The sequence below is a fragment of the Lissotriton helveticus genome, chromosome 2_1 (genome assembly GCF_964261635.1).
Source record: "Lissotriton helveticus chromosome 2_1, aLisHel1.1, whole genome shotgun sequence".
Taxonomy (NCBI): Eukaryota; Metazoa; Chordata; class Amphibia; order Caudata; family Salamandridae; genus Lissotriton; species Lissotriton helveticus.
This window is the reverse complement of record NC_136059.1, coordinates 536,616,907-536,636,765: the sequence shown is the minus strand read 5'-3', so window position 1 is coordinate 536,636,765 and position 19,859 is coordinate 536,616,907. Positions and strand designations below refer to the sequence as shown.

The window sequence follows — 19,859 nt, the reverse complement described above, 5'->3', positions numbered from 1 at the left end:
CATTGATACAACTGCGTATACCATGCATGACTCATACCATGCCAAAGTGACGACGGCAGCGGAGTGTATTGCATGCTACATACAAGCAGTGTCTAAAACTGTAGGAGTAAGGCTAGTGGCTCAGCGTCCCATTAGTGAATTTTAATGACTCTGAATGGTCCAGGAGAAAATTAAACACTAGTGCGTGACTGTGCAAGTAATAAGACGTCGGCAGGGTGGAGGGCCGTGGAAGTACATATCAGTGCTAAGGGGGGGAGGAGGAGCGCACGGGTAAAGGTCTCACATGACAGTAATAGACAGCTTACCGGTTGAGTGAAACTAAGGATGGGGAAGGGGGGGGTTTTACCCAGGAAATGATATTCGACAATACTCTGTTGGGAAATAAATGTATTTGTTGGGAAATAAATTTAGAGAATCAGACAGGCCGATCTGATAATGACCAAAGCAGTGGCCGTGACAAACAATATCGTACCGTACCATGGAAAGGTTTCCAAGGGTTGACAGGGATCTGTGAGGGAAGGGAACGAAATGTGATCAGGTGGAATAATGCTAACAACAATTGAGGTGAGTCGCTATGCAGAAAACAGCTTACCCAAGGGAAAAATGCCTTCAGTATCGGGGTCTGGAGAAACAGAAAAAATGCGAGCGGCGTCAATGCCGATACAATGGACAGCGAGGGAAAATAACAATAACCAGCCAGAAAGCGGGGGGAGTTCTTACCTGGCAATACAGACAGCAAGTCCACAATGGGAGAGCTTGCGGGCATGAAGATTCAGCGCGGCGTCTCCTCGAAACGGTAGACGCGAAGTAATGAAAGTGTATGGTCACGTGGGTACTATGGACCAATGGGTGCTAGGCGCAAGCCGTCGGCCATTTTGGATTGGGTAAAGATTATCGAAGGCACAATCACAGTGAATCTATCGTGATCAGAAAATACGTGCTGCTAAAATAAACGAGTGAATAACAGGTATTTATAAGGCACACACACCCAACATGCAGTGACAGGGGTAAAAAAGCAATTATTACATTGAAGGCTAAAGAATTCCAGATCTTTAAGAATTTTATATTGTTGACATAAATACAGTGCAGAAAAACAATGTGAATGAGCCAGTCAGAGCATCTTGGGAAGGGAAATTCAAACCATGAAAGCAAAATGTATCGAAGTTCTAGTTCATGATACTTAGATCAAGGAGGTCCAGTCCTCAGTTCGATTAAGGCCAGTATGCAGACTTTTTGTCTTCAGTATCCAGCGTAGTTCCTCTTTGTTCAGCAGCTGCTGTAGATTGCCTCCACGGGTAGGTAGTTTTACCAAGGAAATGATAGTCCATTTGAAGTCCATTTCTGTGTGGGCATGTTCAGTAAAGTGATGTACAAGGGGGGCATTAGCAGTCCTGCAACGTATTCTGCTCCGATGTTGGCACATTCTTGTGCGCACCTTTTGTGTCGTTTGTCCTATATAGATCATAGAACAAGGGCAAAAATTGCGTAGATAGCATTCAACACTGGCCCGTGTTGAATGCTGATCAACTTCAACTTGAGAGACCTTTGTTTGCCTTTAAAAAGTCCAAAAACTTGAAAGATCATTTGGTACGTGCAGCATTGCCCATGCCTGAAGAAATGACTACAATTGATACACTCTGGGGACTACCAAGACTCAGTGGGCATGCTAGATGTGGTAATTGTTCTATGTGTGAAAATACTATAGAGGGCAAGGAATTCGTGCACAATGACATCAAGTATGCACGCAAAGAATTTTCTAATTGTAACAGCACAAATGCTATCTACGCAATTTTTTGCCCTTGTTCTATGATCTATATAGGACAAACGACACAAAAGGTGCGCACAAGAATGTGCCAACATCGGAGCAGAATACGTTGCAGGACTGCTAATGCCCCCCTTGTACATCACTTTACTGAACATGCCCACACAGAAATGGACTTCAAATGGACTATCATTTCCTTGGTAAAACTACCTACCCGTGGAGGCAATCTACAGCAGCTGCTGAACAAAGAGGAACTACGCTGGATACTGAAGACAAAAAGTCTGCATACTGGCCTTAATCGAACTGAGGACTGGACCTCCTTGATCTAAGTATCATGAACTAGAACTTCGATACATTTTGCTTTCATGGTTTGAATTTCCCTTCCCAAGATGCTCTGACTGGCTCATTCACATTGTTTTTCTGCACTGTATTTATGTCAACAATATAAAATTCTTAAAGATCTGGAATTCTTTAGCCTTCAATGTAATAATTGTTTTTGTACCCCCGTCACTGCATGTTGGGTGTGTGTGCCTTGTAAATACCAGTTATTCACTCGTTTATTTTAGCAGCACGTATTTTCTGATCACGATAGATTCACTGTGATTGTTCCTTCGATAATCTTTACCCAATCCAAAATGGCCGACGGCTTGCGCCTAGCACCCATTGGTCCATAGTACCCACGTGACCATACACTTTCATTACTTCGCGTCTACCGTTTCGAGGAGACGCCGCGCTGAGTCTTCATGCCCGCAAGCTCTCCCATTGTGGACTTGCTGTCTGTATTGCCAGGTAAGAACTCCCCCCCGCTTTCTGGCTGGTTATTGTTATTTTCCCTCGCTGTCCATTGTATCGGCATTGACACCGCTCGCATTTTTTCTGTTTCTCCAGACCCCGATACTGAAGGCATTTTTCCCTTGGGTAAGCTGTTTTCTGCATAGCGACTCACCTCAATTGTTGTTAGCATTATTCCACCTGATCACATTTCGTTCCCTTCCCTCACAGATCCCTGTCAACCCTTGGAAACCTTTCCATGGTACGGTACGATATTGTTTGTCACGGCCACTGCTTTGGTCATTATCAGATCGGCCTGTCTGATTCTCTAAATTTATTTCCCAACAAATAAATTTATTTCCCAACAGAGTATTGTCGAATATCATTTCCTGGGTAAAACCCCCCCCTTGCCCATCCTTAGTTTCACTCAACCGGTAAGCTGTCTATTACTGTCATGTGAGACCTTTACCCGTGCGCTCCTCCTCCCCCCCCTTAGCACTGATATGTACTTCCACGGCCCTCCACCCTGCCGACGTCTTATTACTTGCACAGTCACGCACTAGTGTTTAATTTTCTCCTGGACCATTCAGAGTCATTAAAATTCACTAATGGGACGCTGAGCCACTAGCCTTACTCCTACAGTTTTAGACACTGCTTGTATGTAGCATGCAATACACTCCGCTGCCGTCGTCACTTTGGCATGGTATGAGTCATGCATGGTATACGCAGTTGTATCAATGGATTAATGTTTTAATGATATGTTTCATTCTTTTTGTGTTTCCCTTTTATTTGCATTTTTTCTACGGCATATTTACGTCTACATAAGTGATACTACTGTAAATTTGAATTTCTAAGGCAATTACCCTCTGTCCTGAGGATGAACCGATAATCATTGTGGTTCGAAACGTTGTCGACACAAATGCACTAAATGCATAGTTGATTTATACTTTTCATGCATATGTGTATAGTAAAGATTGTCTGTTATATGATTCACAATAATCAGATGACCTGCTATTGCCTACTATTTCCTTCTTGTTTATGTTCTTTCAGTGTGTTAGTCGGACATCGGCTGGTGTCCCACCTCCAGGGCCGGCTCTAGGCTCATGGTGGCTCTGGGCAGGGAGCGTAGGTAGGGGGCCCGGAAGAGGGGGTCCGGGCGGGGCGGAGCGCGCAGGCCAGTAAAGAGGGGAGGGGGTCAGGGTGTTTAGAAGTGGAACAGAGCCGGAGGCCGCCAAATCCCTGCCAGGGGCCACCACGCAAATATGTATCCATCCTCAGAGGATTAATATAGTAAGGATATATATTGGCGTGGTGGCCCCTGGGGTTTGGTGGCCCTGTGCAGGTGCACAGCTTGCACATGCCTAAAGCCGGCCCTGCCACCTCTATCACACGCAGTGTTTTATTGTTTTATGACTATTTTGTATTATGGTAATAAATTGTTCGGCTGGACATTCCCCCAAAAATATAGCTCCATCTGGTCTATATTCATCTCTGCTTAAATTTGTTTCCTTGCCTAAGGACCCCTGTCTTTGTAATAATGTAGAGTAGTGAGGGCAGGAAGAACATTGTGTAGGCGTTTGGGCATGGCCTTATCGGGTGCTTATCTTCCACACCACAGAGTCCGAATTGGAAAAGGCATTAAAGAGGTTTTGAGAGTTTGGCTGTGTTTCCGTGACAGTTTCAATGGTGTCCCATTGCATTTCGTGGACGATGGTTTTTTCTTTGGCAAATTCAGATGTATTCGGATACTGCAGGATCAAGGGGTTTTGTTTTGTTCAGGGAAGGGAGATGGTGCTGGAAGTTGGCTGGAAAATTGGAAGAAACAGGGCTGAAGTATTGCTTTCTTGGAACTGTTTTCCTTGATCGTTGTTTTGTTGGCATGGGGACATGATTTCAGGAACAGATCTGTATTGTTTCATGTCGATGATACCGCAGTGGTCAATCCAGAGAATCATCAAAAGCTAAGGATGTGAAGGTGCTGCAATTGCTTAGGATTTTCATGCTTAAGTTCAATATGGTTTCAAAACTAAACATGTCCGGGGAGTTGACAATTCCGTTGCTGACGCACTCTCTCGTTCTCATTGGCAGAAGTTTCGGGCATTAGCGCCAGGGGGCGGAAGTCAGCAAAACGAGGGTACCCCACAACATTTGGGCCCTAGGGGACTGAGGATCGTACAGCTGGTCGGGTATTCCATAACACCTTCGACTAGAAGAAGTTACCTGCAAGCATGGGAAGAAATTTTGAGTTATAAGAATTGTTTATCTGTGGAAGGGTCCACAGGAACAGGTGGTGCATGTATTTGTGATTTTGTTCTCATGTTGATAGACAAAGGTTTATCCCACACAATTATTGCGGGTAAGTTATCGGGTGTTTCAATTTATGGACATCTGTTCTGGGGTTTTGGAGCCAGTTGACGACATCTTAGTTGGGAAGATGCTGTGAGGCCTCAATATTAAAAAAATAAAACAATAAATAAATAAAAAAGGTAGCCTTAAACAGTTCCGGGCTCCTATTACATTTGACCTATTACAACAACTGTTAAAGTAGCTTTCGGTATGTTGTTATGATGTTGGGAAAGGTACCGTTTCAGATTAGTAATGATTTGGATGTTATTTGGAGCATTTAGGGTCACGGAGGTTTTGGGTTTGGGCGGGGACCGGGGTCTATGCAATGAAGACGTTTCTGTATGGGACACAAATTGGAAATCTGGCTTAAAAAAAACAAAAAACCCTGATCAGTTAGGCAGGGGCATATGGGTTTTTTCTAAACAACAGTGGGTTAGAGCATTGCGGCCAGGTACAGGAATGGGTCCAGTTTTCCTTGTCTGGCACTTTTCAAAAGGGCCATATTTTCCTGCATAACGATGGTGGCAATATAACGAGTGCTCAATTTTTGGCGGTATTGCGAAAAACACTAGTGTTAGTAGGTAACGACCCAAAAGACTTTGCCACGCATTCGTTTAGGATTGGGGCTGCTACAGAAGCATTGAGATTGGGGATAGGTGTGAACATTTTTGCAACATATTGGCAGATGGAAATCAAATTGTTGCAAACGTTATGTACATAAATAGTGGGGGTTTGGATATTTAAAGTTTGTGGCGTTAGGTTAATTTCGGCCTTTCTCTTTAGATAATGTACGGGGCGCATCTTCCAAATTTTAAAAGCAAACGTGGATGGTGGGTCATTCCGTTGTTAAATGGGCGGCTCTTTTTGCAGAGAAGCAAATCTATGGAGGATCGCTCGGTATTCTTAGAGCTGGACATGACTTGGTCTGGAAGGGTAAAGGAGGCATGACATGGGAGGACTTGTTCCCGGCGCTCATAGAATTGTTTCATTTAAGAGGTTGTCCTGATTATCTGATTTTCCACCTAGGAGAGAATGATTTAGTGATTCTCTCTGGTTTAACGCTAATCAAAAAGATGCAATTGGATTTAGCCGTTTTAAAAATAAAAAAAATAAAACACTTGGCCAAGCACTTGCTTGATTTGGACTGAATTTGTTTATAGACCGTCATGGAGAAAAGCAAGGTGTCATGCAGCAGTCGAGAAAGCTAGAAGGACGCTGAATAAGCGAGGAGAGCATTTTTTGTTCAGTAATGCAGATAAAATGTATTGCTTATGACAATATCACAAGTATGGAAAGTCAAATTTTCGAGGGGACGGAGTACATTTATCGCCTCTAGGTGTAGCTTACTATTTTATGGCAATCAGGGACATGTTGGCTCAAGAGTTACAGGTCAATTTATGGTACGATTCCAAATTCTAATTCCCTTCAGCCAGGAAAAAGGAGGGGAGGGGGGGACCAGGAAAACTCTTTGGTTTTCCTGGGTGGCGTAAATCGGGGCAGGAGAAGTCTAGTGCGGGCTTGTCCAGTCCTTAGCGGGAGGGGGATAGGGGGAGTTTATGGAGAACAATTGAGGGGAAGAATGTAAAGAAAATGTTGGGGAAGTTTTAATTCAGTATTGTGACACAAGAAAATGATATTGATGGTTTTGGTGAAATGTTATATATATATATATATATATATATATATATATATATATATATATATATATATATATATATATATATTTACAAATGTAAGATGACAAATGGTTTTGGTCTTTATTCCAAATTGCATCATATAATAAATAAATGGTTATCTGATGGGATTTCATACGTCTTGAATAAAGTGGCCTTTTATGCTGCAAAGAATTTGTGTGGTCTCGATTATGTGTGCGAATGCCATACCTGCCCCAGAGCAAGCAGCCAGTGGGGACTGAGCTTGGGACAGTTTAGGAATGTACAGTTTATGTGGAGAGAGGGGGCATACATCCCTCAGTCACTCCATTGTGTATGCAGGGCCTCTGGAGTGGCCAGGATGGACAATCGGGGACGGACGCACTCACATATCCCCGCATTCCCAGTGCAACAGGCCACCCTTCACAGGCACTCCCGTCCCTCCAGCACGCACCCTCCCCACTTCATAGACACTCCCGTCCCTCACACACCCTCCGGACTTCAGGCACTCAGTCTCTCACGCACCTTCCACAACAGGCCCCGCTTCACAGGCACTCCCGTCCCTCACGCACCCTCCACAAAAGGCCGCGCTTCACAGGCACTCCCGTCCCTCGCGCACCCTCCACAACAGGCCGTGCTTCACAGGTATTCCAGTCCCTCACGCACTCTCCGCACTTCACAGAGTAAAACTTTCAAAGCCGTCTTTTCCCGCCCCCCTTTTAGGTCTCGCCTCTCAATGCGCATGCGCATTGAGCGGGACTATAGGGGCTTAAACAAGGTTTACCTAGACTGGCGATTTGATGCTGTGCCCGTGCGCTAAAATGCGCGTGCACATCATCAAATCGCCATCTGTTCCCCAGCAGCACTCCTCCCACTCCTTTGAAGTCAAAGGCCCCTGCTGCTTCACACCCTCATCGCCGCTCTCCCCGCGTCGCATTTCTCCTCCCCCCTCCCCACAGCAATGCCCTCCGTCTTGTTTCCCTTTGCTGTTTTATCTAGCATAAACTCGATACAGAGGTGGGCGCTTTACATAAGCATCAGTTACATTACAGGAAGGCACATTCAGCCACATATAAGCTTGGCATGCATTCCTTACATTCTACAGAGGTAGAGTTTGGAAAGTGAGTGTAGGTATGTTATGCAAGTATGTCTCATGTAGTTGCACGGTCCATACATTACAACGGGAGCATGAACTTGTGGTCAGGTATAAATTGCATGCATAGTCTTGTATTTTTTTGTTTATTTACATAGATATTATTAGTCTGTTCAGATCCCTGCAATCTGCAGGGCTTGCTTTGCAACCACGCCGGCACCGAGGAATGCTTGTTTCTTCTACTAGTTTGTTTGACTCGAATGTTTCTTAAAACCGGGCACGATGTAGCGCCATCTGGTGGTCAAGTTGATGCTCCACGTGTTTTACTCGTACCTGTTTTCTACAAGATTTTTGCTCGTCATAAATCCGATTTGCTTCTTCTACAATCAAATTCACCCGATTACTTTGGCAGCGTGTAGTTTAATAACGTATGCGCCCATTGCCATATTAAAAATAATTGCACTGGTGCAAAATATAGAGTAACGCCATTATTTTTCTCTTTGTAATATGATAGAAAACTGCACATACTCAAGACCATAGTACAATAATATATTTTGTACCAGGTCAAAGGGAAGGCTACTCACAGAGTAGGTATCCACCACCAACAAGTCCACGACAACCACCACCGTGTCCACCACCACCACATCCACCACCACCACCACATCCACCACCACCACCACCACCACCACATCCACCACAACCACCACATCCACCACCACCACCACATCCACCTCCACATCCACCTCCACCTCCACATCCACCTCCACATCCACCTCCACATCCACCTCCACATCCACCTCCACATCCACCTCCACATCCACCTCCACATCCACCTCCACCTCCACCGCCACATCCACCGCCACATCCACCGCCACATCCACCGCCACATCCACCGCCACATCCACCGCCACATCCACCACACCCACCACCACCACACCCACCACCACCACCCCCACCACCACCACACCCACCACCACATCCACCACCACCACCGCATCCACCATCACCACATCCACCGCATACACCACCACCACATCCACCGCATCCACCACCACCACATCCACCATCACCACCACATCCACCACCACATCCACCATCACCTCCACCATCACCTCCACATCCACCATGACATCCACCGCCACATCCACCACATCGACCACCACATCCACCACCACATCCACCACCCACATCCACCACCCACATCCACCACCCACATCCACCGCATCCACCACCACCACATCCACCACCACATCCAACACATCCACCACCACATCCAACACCACCGCATCCACCACCACCACCGCATCCACCACCACATCCACCGCATACACCACCACCACATCCACCGCATCCACCACCACATCCACCACCACATCCACCATCACCACCACATCCACCATGACATCCACCGCCACATCCACCACATCGACCACCACATCGACCACCACATCCACCACCACATCCACCACCCACATCCACCACCCACATCCACCGCATCCACCACCACCACATCCACCACCACATCCAACACATCCACCACCACATCCAACACCACCGCATCCACCACCACCACCGCATCCACCACCACATCCACTGCATCCACCACCACCACATCCACCGCATCCACCACATCCACCACCACCACATCCACCACCACCACATCCACCACATGCACCACCACCGCATCCACATCCACCACCACATCCACCACCACATCCACCACCACCGCATCCACCACATCCACCACCACATCCACCACCACCACATCCACCACCACCACATCATCCACCATCACCTCCACATCCACCACCACATCCACCACCACATCCACCACCACATCCACATCCACCATGACATCCACCACCACATCCACCATCACTTCCACCACCACCGCATCCACCACCACCGCATCCACCACCACCACCGCATCCACCACCACCGCATCCACCACCACCGCATCCACATCCACCGCATCCACCACCACATCCACCATCACCTCCACATCCACCATGACATCCACTGCCACATCCACCACCACCACATGCACCACTACCGCATCCACCACATGCACCACCACCGCATCCACCACATGCACCACCACCGCATCCACCACCACATCCACCACACCCACCACCACCACATCCACCACCACCACATCCACCGCATCCACCACCACCACATCCACCGCATCCATCACCACCACATCCACCACCACCGCATCCACCACCGCATCCACCACCACATCCACCACCACATCCACCACCACTTCCACCACCACCACATCCACCGAATCCACCACCACATCCACCACCACATCCACCACCACATCATCCACCACCACCTCCACATCCACCATGACATCCACCGCCACCATGACATCCACCGCCACATCCACCACCACCACATCCACCACATGCACCACCACCACATCCACCACATCACCCACCACCACCACATCCACCGCATCCACCACCACCACATCCAGCACATCCACCACCACTTCCACCACCACCGCATCCACCACCACCACCGCATCCACCACCACATCCACCACCACCACATCCACCGCATCCACCACCACATCCACCATCACCTCCACATCCACCATGACATCCACCGCCACATCCACCACATGCACCACCACCGCATCCACCACCACATCCACCACAACCACATCCACCACCGCATCCACCACCACCACATCCCCCACCACATCCAACACATCCACCACCACATCCAACACATCCACCACCACCACCGCATCCACCACCACCACATCCACCACCACCGCATCCACCACCACCACTACATCCACCGCCACCACCACATCCATCACCTTATCCACCACCGCATCCACCACCACATCCACCACACCCACCATCACTTCCACCACCACATCCACCACCACATCCACCACCACCACATCCACCACCACATCCACCATCACCACCACCACCACCACCACATCCACCACCACCATATCCCCCAGATCCACCACCACATCTATGTGTGTGTGTGTGTGTGTGTGTAGGTGCAAATGCAATGTTCTTGGATTTTCGTCACAATAAAATACACTGAACATAATCTTCACAAAAGTTATTTACAAACGTTTAAGCTATTGCCATTATAAATTACAATTTTTTTTATTTAAGTATTGATTATTTACAAAATTAAAAGCCATTGTTATTTGTAATATCAATACATCTAAGTCACGTTAATACAACACACATTGCATTACAAATGCTATAGGTGTCACATTTGCGAAAGTTAAAACTATTGACATTGTAACTGACAAAGCTATTAATTTTGCTATTTTCAAAACCAACACATAAATAAAAAAAGTGTCATTTACAATACCAATCGCTCAAACTTTCCTAATGCGAGACCTATTGCATTTCCAATGCTTGTTTTATACAGTGTTTCAGTGCCACTGGATCGCGCCAGTAGATTTTTAGACTGACTTATCTCTTTCCTTCAAAACGTCTTTATCAGCAGCTCCCGTCTTAAATCTGGAGTCATATACCTGATAAATCGCGGAGGAGTGCTTTAACATAAGCTATTTGGCAGTACTTTTCTACTGCATATCTGCTGCTTTTTTTATATATAAAAATGTCTACTTACAATCTAAACCAATAAGGTCAGTAATGGGAAACATTAAAAAGTAATAATAATAACTACACCACAAACTGCACACGACGTGCCCGAAAGTAAACCCGGGATCCTACATGTCCGCAAATGCCATACCCGCCCCAGAGCAAGCAGCCAGTGGGGACTGAGCTTGGGACAGTTTAGGAATGTACAGTTTATGCGGAGAGAGGGGGCATACATCCCTCAGTCACTCCACAGTGTATGCAGGGCCTCTGGAGTGGCCAGGATGGACAATCTGGGACGGACGCACGCACATATCCCCGCATTCCCAGTGCAACAGGCCACCCTTCACAGGCACTCCCGTCCCTCATTCACCTTCCGCACTTCAGACACTACCGTCCCTCACGCGCCCTCCACAATAGGCCGCACTTTACAGACACTCCCGTCCCTCACGGATCCTCCACAACAGGCCGTGCTTCACAGGCACTCCCGTCCCTCACGCACCCTCCACAACAGGCCGCCCTTCACAGGCACTCCCGTCCCTCACGTACCCTCCGCACTTCACAGGCAACCCCGTCCCTCACGCATCCTCCGCACTTCACAGACACTCCCGTCCCTCACACACCCTCCACAACAGGCCGCACTTCACAGACACTCCCATCCCTCACGCACCCTCCGCAACAGGCCACACTTCAGAGACACTACCATCCCTCACGCACCCTCCGCACTTCACAGGCACTCCCATCCCTCACTCACCCTGCACAACAGGCCGCCTTCACAGACACTCCCATCCCTCACGCACCCTCCGCAACAGGCCGCACTTCAGAGACACTACCGTCCCTCACGCACCATCCACACTTCACAGGTACTCCCGTCCCTCACGCAACCTCCACAACAGGGCGCACTTCACAGACCTCACGCACCCTCCACAACAGGCCACGCAGATCCCAAACACTCCCCACTTCTCAGGGCAGAACTTGTTTTACAACAAACCTTGGGAGGCTTCGGCGCCAAACAATTCGGGCAAGTTGTCAGGGAAGTGTTAGCTGCTGAAAGCACGAGTGCAGCCTTGCGCAAGCGGCTGTCAGCGGCCTCAGGCGGAGTATTCAAAGGCCTGCATGAAAGGCTCATTCCGTAATCCCCAACCCGAACCAGCATTGGCATTAAGACTACTCCTCCTCCCCCGCCCCCATTGCCCCCAGTTGCAATTGTCCCCTCTGGCTACGGCCTCGCCCCCCATCTGTCCTGCCACCAGATCCCTCGCTACCTCCTCCCCAGCTGTCCAATTTACCGCCCCTCCCCCACCGCACCCCCTGGCGCACCTCCGTCCCAACCCCGAATAAGTTTCCTCCATCCGGACCACGAACTTCCCGCGGCCAAAACAGCAGAAATGCGGCCCTCCAAGCGCTACCCCTTACTTAACAATTTAACTCCCCGCTGTCTCCTCCCCAGGCTGCCTAAACACAGTGTCCCCCCTTGCCCCTTTCCACATGAGCCATTCGAGGAACCTCCTGGCAGGATATTATCCATTAAATGATCTTGGCACGGTGCACGAGATGGTGGCCGGGAACGCCTTATTTAATAGCACTGATGTCTCGGATCTGTGAGCGCTTCTCTATGCATGTAGTGCAGGGACTCCCCTTTATGCCGCACTTGGAAATATGAAACTGCCGAGGCTTTCAAAACCTGAATGAGAGGGCAAAGACAGCGGAGTGGATTCCAAGAAGGTACTGGGAACGGAGTGATTTATATGTAGGAGATGTGTTTATTTCAGTTGAGGAGGCACGGTAAAAGCTCATGGCTGTTCCAGGTCAGTTTTTAACATTTACCAAGATGCACCTCACCCCTCCCAGAAACGATCACCATGAAAGTCCGCCATTTCACTCACTGAGTCATCCTTCCTTTTAGTCATCCCTCCATACATTCGTTCACACCATCTATCTATCCATCCACTACTCCACTCATCTATCCATACCCCTTGCACTCACCCATCCATCCTTTCACTCATCCTTCAGCTCAGCCACCCAGTCATCCATTTACTCTTTCACTCATCCCTCCATCCATTCACTCTTTCACTCATCCATCCACGCTTTCAATCGGTCTATCCACTCTCTAATCACTACTACTCTACTACTCACTCTACCACTCACTCTCTACTACTCACCCTCTACTACAATACTACTCACTCTCTACTTCTCTCTACCCACTCAACTACTCTAGTTCTCTTTACTACTCACTCTACTACTCTCTACTCACTCTACTACTCTCAACTATGTTCTACTCACTCTACTACTCTCTACTATCCACTCTCGATCTACTACTCACCCTCTACTACTCACTCTCTACTCACTTTGTACTACTCTAATACTCTCTACTACTCACTGTCTACTACTCTACCTCACTACCACGCTACCTCACTACCTCACTACCTCTACGCGCACACATATGCACATATATATGTATACATATGTGTATGCATTTATATATATGTATGTGCCACCTTTTATTTATGTTTTGGTTTTTGAAACATAAATAAAACTCATTGTTATTTGCAATGTCAATAGCTCATACTCACGTAAATACGCGACCTATTGCATTGCAAATGCAATAGGTCTCGCATTTGCGAGAGATTAAGCCATTGGCATTGTAAATGACAATGCCATTTATGTATCTGTTTTCAAAACCAACACATAAATAAAAATGTTGTCATTTACAATGCCAATAGCTCTAACTTTTGCAAAGGCGAGACCGTTGCATTGTCAATCAATCAATCAATCAAAGCATTTATATAGCGCACTACTCACCCGGGGGGTCTCAAGGCGCTGGGGGGGAGGGGGTCCGCTACTGCTCGAACAGCCAGGTCTTGAGCTGCTTCCTGAAGGCGAGGTGGTCTTGGGTCAGGTGGAGGTGGGTCGGAAGGGAGTTCCAAGTCTTGGCGGCCAGGTAGGAGAAGGACCTTCCTCCTGTGGTGGCTCTTCGGATGCGGGGGACGGCGGCGAGGGCGTGGCTGGTCGATCGAAGCTGGCGTTTGGGAGCGTAGAAGTTGAGGCGGCTGTTGAGGTATCCTGGGCCTTGGTTGTGTAGGGCTTTGTGTGCGTGGGTGAGGAGCCGGAAGGTGATTCTCTTGTTGACCGGGAGCCAGTGCAGGTCTCTCAGATGTCCGGAGATGTGGCTGCGGCGGGGGATGTCCAGGATGAGTCGTGCTGAGGTGTTCTGGATCCGCTGGAGTCTCTTCTGGAGTTTGGCGGTGGTTCCGGCGTAGAGGGAGTTGCCGTAGTCCAGACGGCTGGTGACGAGGGCCTGGGTGACCGTCTTCCTGGTCTCGGAGGGGATCCATCGGAAGATCTTGCGTAGGATGTTGAAGCACAACGAGGAGACGGCGTTGACTTGTCTGGTCATGGAGAGGGAGGAGTCCAGGATGAAGCCCAGGTTGCGTGCGTGGTCTGTTGGTTTGGGTGCGCTGCCCAGGGCGGGGGGCCACCAGGAGTCGTCCCAGGCGGAGGGTGAGGATCCCAGAATGAGGACTTCCGTCTTGTCCGAGTTCAGTTTCAGGCGGCTGTTCGACATCCATTTGGCTACGTCTGTCATCCCTTCGTGCAGGTTGGCTCTGGCGGTGGTGGGGTCGTTGGTGAGGGAGAGGATCAGCTGGGTGTCGTCAGCGTAGGAGATGATGTTGAGGTTGTGCTGGCGTGCGATGGCTGCGAGGGGGCTCATGTAGACGTTGAAGAGTATTGGGCTGAGCGAGGAGCCTTGAGGAACGCCGCAGATGACTTCGGTGGCCTCCGATCTGAACGGGGGGAGGCGGACTCTCTGTGTCCTTCCGGCGAGGAAGGAGATGATCCACTCCAGTGCCTTCTCCTGGATTCCGACGTTGCTGAGGCGCTGTACTAGGGTACGGTGGCAGACAGTGTCGAAGGCTGCGGAGAGGTCCAGGAGGATGAGGGCCGCTGTTTCTCCGTTGTCGAGCAGGGCTCGGATGTCATCGGTGGCTGCGATCAGGGCGGTCTCGGTGCTGTGGTTGGCCCGGAAGCCAGACTGCGAGAGGTCGAGGGAACCGTTCGTCTCGAGGAAGGCGGCCAGTTGCTTGTTGACGGTCTTCTCGATGACTTTTGCTGGAAACGGGAGCAGTGAGATGTGGCGGTAGTTCTTGAGGTCGGTGGGGTCGGCTGATGGTTTCTTGAGTAGGGCGCTGAGTTCTGCGTGCTTCCAGCTCTCCGGGAAGGTGGCGGTGTCGAAGGAGGTGTTGATGATGTCCCGCAGGTGGGGTGCGATGACAGCGTCGGCCTTGTTGAAGACGTGGTGGGGGCAGGGGTCTGTCAGAGATCCGGAGTGGATGGAGTTCATCGTGCGGATGGTGTCTTCGGTGCTGATCGGGGTCCAGGCGCGGAGGGTGGTGGTGGGGGGCGGTGGTTCGGTCGTGGCGTGCGTCGGTTGAGTGCTGAAGCTGTTGTGGATGTCCGCGATCTTGTTGTGGAAGTAGGAGGTGAGGGAGTTGCAGAGGTCTTGCGAAGGGGTGATGTCGTTGTTACCGGCGTTGGGGTTGGAGAGCTCTTTCACGATGTTGAAGAGTTCCTTGCTGTTGTGTGCGTTGTTGTCCAGTCGTTCCTTGAATGCGGTTTTCTGGTGGCGTGGATCAGTTGGTGGTGTTTTCGGGTGGCGAGCTTGAGGGCAGTCATGTTGTCCGGTGTTGGGTCTCTGCGCCAGGTTTTCTCGAGTGCTCTGCAGTTCTTCTTGGAGCTCTTGAGTTCGTCGTTAAACCATGGGGCTTTCTTGCTGCCGGGTCTGCTCGGCGGGGTCTTCAGAGGGGCGAGGTCGTCTGCGCAGTCGCTGATCCATTTCGTGAGGTTGGTGGCCGCTTGGCTGGGGTTCGTTGTGCTGGTGGGAGGGTTCTTGCTCAGGGAAGTAGCGAGCTGGTCTGCAGTGATCTTGTTCCAGCTTCTGCGGGGAACCTGTTGCTGGTGATGGTGGAGCGTGGTCCTTCTGAAGCTGAAGTGGACGCAGCAGTGGTCCGTCCAGTGGAGTGGCTGAAGGCGATGTCCTTGCTGGATGAGAAGACCGGGTCGAGTGTGTGTCCGGCGTAGTGGGTGGGGGTGGTCACCAGTTGCTTGAGTCCGAGGGTGGCGAGGTTGTCCAGCAGGGTGGTGGTGTTGCGGTCGTTGTTGTTCTCCAGGTGGAAGTTGAGGTCCCCGAGGAGGATGTAGTCAGTGGAGAGGAGGGCGTGCGGGCTGATGAAGTCTTCGCTGAATTGTGTGCGTGGTCCCGGGGGTCTGTAGATGAGGGTGCCTCTGAGGGTGGTCTTGGGGTTGGTGTGGATCTGGAAGTGCAGGTGTTCGGCGGGTGCGAGGGTGTCGTCGGCGTTGGTCGTGATGCGGATGGTGTTCCTGTGGATGATGGCGATGCCTCCTCCTGTCTGGTTGACGCGGTCCCTCCGGAAGATCTTGTAGCCGTCCGGAATGGCGATGGCGATGTCGGGCGCTGAGGAGGCGTTCATCCAGGTTTCCATGAGGAAGGCGACGTCTGGGGCTGTGGTGTCGAGCAGGTTCCAGAGCTCGACGGCGTGTCTGTGGACGGAGCGGGTGTTGAGCAGGATGCACTTCAGGTGGCTGCTGTTGGTGTTCGGCTTGGTGGGTCCGGCTGCTGGTGTGGCGTGGGTCCGGTTGCAGGAGTGGCAGCTGAAGGGTCCGTGGGTGCGTCTCGGTGTGGCTCGGTAGCAGCCCGGGGTTCGGCCGGTGTTGAGTGCGTTGAGTTCGGCGGCGTCGTAGGTCCGTCGGGTCGGCTTCCGTCGGTGGGGGCCAGGGGTCCTGGCACTGGGCGCGGTCCAGGCGCAGACGGGCTTACCTTTGGCACGCCTTTGGCGCACAATCGGCACGCCCGCTGCGCGTCACCGCTGCGCGTGCGCACGGTCGCCATTTATGGCGAAGTGCAGGGAGGGAGGGGCAGCTGGGAGGCGGGAGCGGGGAGGAAGGGGGCGTGGCTACACTCCCCGGCGGCGGGAATCGGCAGCGGGGAGCGGGTCCAGGGGTCAGCAGCACAGGGGGGGGGGAAACAGGTACAGAGAGCAGCACGGGGACAAAAAACAAAGTAACAGGGAACAGACTGTAGAAATAAAATACAGCAGAAACTAGTACAGGAAGACAGTGGCACACACAACGCGGAAATAAACAACAGGCGGGGGGCGTGGCCTGAGGGCGGACCTGAGGGCGGGAAGGCTCTGCGAGGCAGGATGTATCGGCAGGCGGGGGCACACGCAGCAGCTGGTGGCCGTGCGGCGCGGGGGTGTCCTACAAGTAGGTCAGCTTTGGTATACCATGCTTTGATCATATTAAAGTATTTCTTTCCAACCCACTTCGGAAAGAACAAAACATTTGCTTAATTTTTGTTCCTAATTCGGATATATTCTGGAATACTTAATCAGTTCATTTAAATGTTGCTGTGTGCTAGAAAAAGATTCTTTCCTACTCCCAGTAGCCAGCAAGATTGTCACATAAATCCTCTCACTTTGAAGTCAGAGAAAGAAAAGTAATCAAGCACTCTTGGAAGACAGCATTTGACCTCAATCTTTGAATGCACACCAAATGTGACGAGATAAGAACAAGAATTACAGGCCTGTTTACAGAAAGGGAGCCCTGGAAGGATACTGTAAATAAGGTTTGGTCAAGGGAAGGCACGAACTCTAACTGAACAGCTTAAAACAATGCCAGCAAATGGAAATCAAGAAAATGTGAGTTATAAACCACAAAGCCTATGACAAGCAATGGGCAGAATGCATTCCGTGGTCAACTATCTGACTGTGTCCCCAAGATGTCTTTCGCAAACCAGACAGCTGCTCTGTGTGGTAGAGTGAGACCTAAAAAGGGCAGCAATTAGCTGCCCCACTAACCACCCTCAACTCTTGGTAAGGTAGGCAGGGAGTGTGGGAGAGAGTATCACAACTCCCTATACCCTGACCTTTGGGAATGTGGGGGCAGGTCACTAAAATACTCCTACACCTCATCTTTGAGCACAATGGGAAGGAAACAAAGACCCCTACACCCGGGGAGGGCCAAAACACGGGAGCAGAGAGACTCATGAATTTCGATTCCCACCCTCAGGCATAATAGGGGTGTATGTTGAATTGAAGAGTTCCTTAATTAACATAAAACCACAACTGGAATACATATATATATGTATAGATGGCATTCAGTGACATATATGGCAACCTTGTATTCTCTGTGGAATCTGGGTACATATAAACAACAAAGGCTCCTCTCTATATTTTAGAAATCATTAGAAAGTTGTTGTATCATTAACCAAAGCAACTAGCAACCAGCTCTACAAGCACTGTACAGTGAACCATTTCATGCAGAGGCAAGTGCTTCTACTAAACTTGAAATAATGCTGTACATCTGCTACTGAGTTGGGCAGTAAAAAAGGTTCTCCCACCTAGAAGACTAGAGTAGGTTATCCACTAAGTCACGATGCACCATGAATAAAAATAAATAACTGTGATAAAAACACAGCATAGGATTTGTCGCCGTAGTGGTCATGTGAAAGAGTGCGGTATGCATATGTTAAAGACATTTTTGTGTAAATACTTTAACAAAAGGGCACTCCAAGTGGACCAAGAATACTTTTCTGCTTCAACTCACACCAGCATAGATATTGTTAAAGGCTATTTTTTTTAAACCACGTTTTACTTTTCTTTGATCAGTCTGACCATATGCCTATTCTATTGATTCTATGCATTTGTGTCAGGAATAATATAAAAAACACACATCTACATACCATCAGGTCTTTTACTGGCTGTTCTGTCTGGAAACTTAATTAGCCGAGCATGGGGCTTGACCACCTGAAATATACGACAAAGAAAATCACCAATAAAATATGGAAAAAGCCCCCACTCCACTCGTCAACCACCACTTTTGCACATCGCCGTTCCTTAAATCAGTAGAGTAACCCTAGAAAACTCTTCTTGTTTTCATATTATTCTATCGCACATAACTTGTTGATCAGACCATCTTATACCAGCACTCGGAGGAGGCAATGAGGAGCCTTCACATTGCTCTATGAAACCCCAGTATATTCTTAAATTACTCTGGTATGCTGATAGCAAAGTCACATTGAATGGATTTATCTTACGCTTACAGTGACTCGCAGTAGTCGCTCCTCCACAGTCAATCGGAGCATGCCATACCCCTTTACAAAGGACAGTTTGAGGCACAAAAACAACTGTAAATTAATCCTCTGCTTTGCCCTTTTAGAATTTTTTGTGCTCATGTGCTGAAATCCGCATCAACTTTCTGAATTTATTAAAGTGTTTGGTAAAGAGCAGGGCCATAGATGACTGAATGGACTCAGTAGATGGGCTTCAAATCAAAAGGGGGCATGTGCCTCTCTGTACTGAAAGCCTATTGTCAAAGTTAAATATCCTGCACGTAAGGACTAATTCATATAAACAGACAATTCAACTCACACCTCTGTTAGATACAAGCAGGTCCTTCCCTTGATACGATAGGCAATTCAATGGGTATAGAGTTTCTGCTCTCCTAGAGACATGGCCAGATCAATGTCTCTCTATGAAAGGAGCAGTTTAGGTTCGGATCTTTATGTGCCACCATGGACCATAGTGAAGGTCCATGATTTCAGTGACAAGAACTGACAAATAATG

At 49.3% G+C, this 19,859-nt stretch overlaps 1 protein-coding gene across 1 annotated transcript in view; it reads right to left on the bottom strand.

The window, feature by feature from the left end:
- Positions 1-19,859, bottom strand: part of KGD4 (alpha-ketoglutarate dehydrogenase subunit 4) — a 66,907-nt gene that overhangs the window by 27,417 nt on the left and 19,631 nt on the right. The window contains exon 2 of the mRNA XM_078675196.1: positions 18,977-19,040. Within this exon, the coding sequence (XP_078531322.1) occupies positions 18,977-19,040 (64 nt within the window). The remainder of the gene's footprint in view (positions 1-18,976; positions 19,041-19,859) is intronic.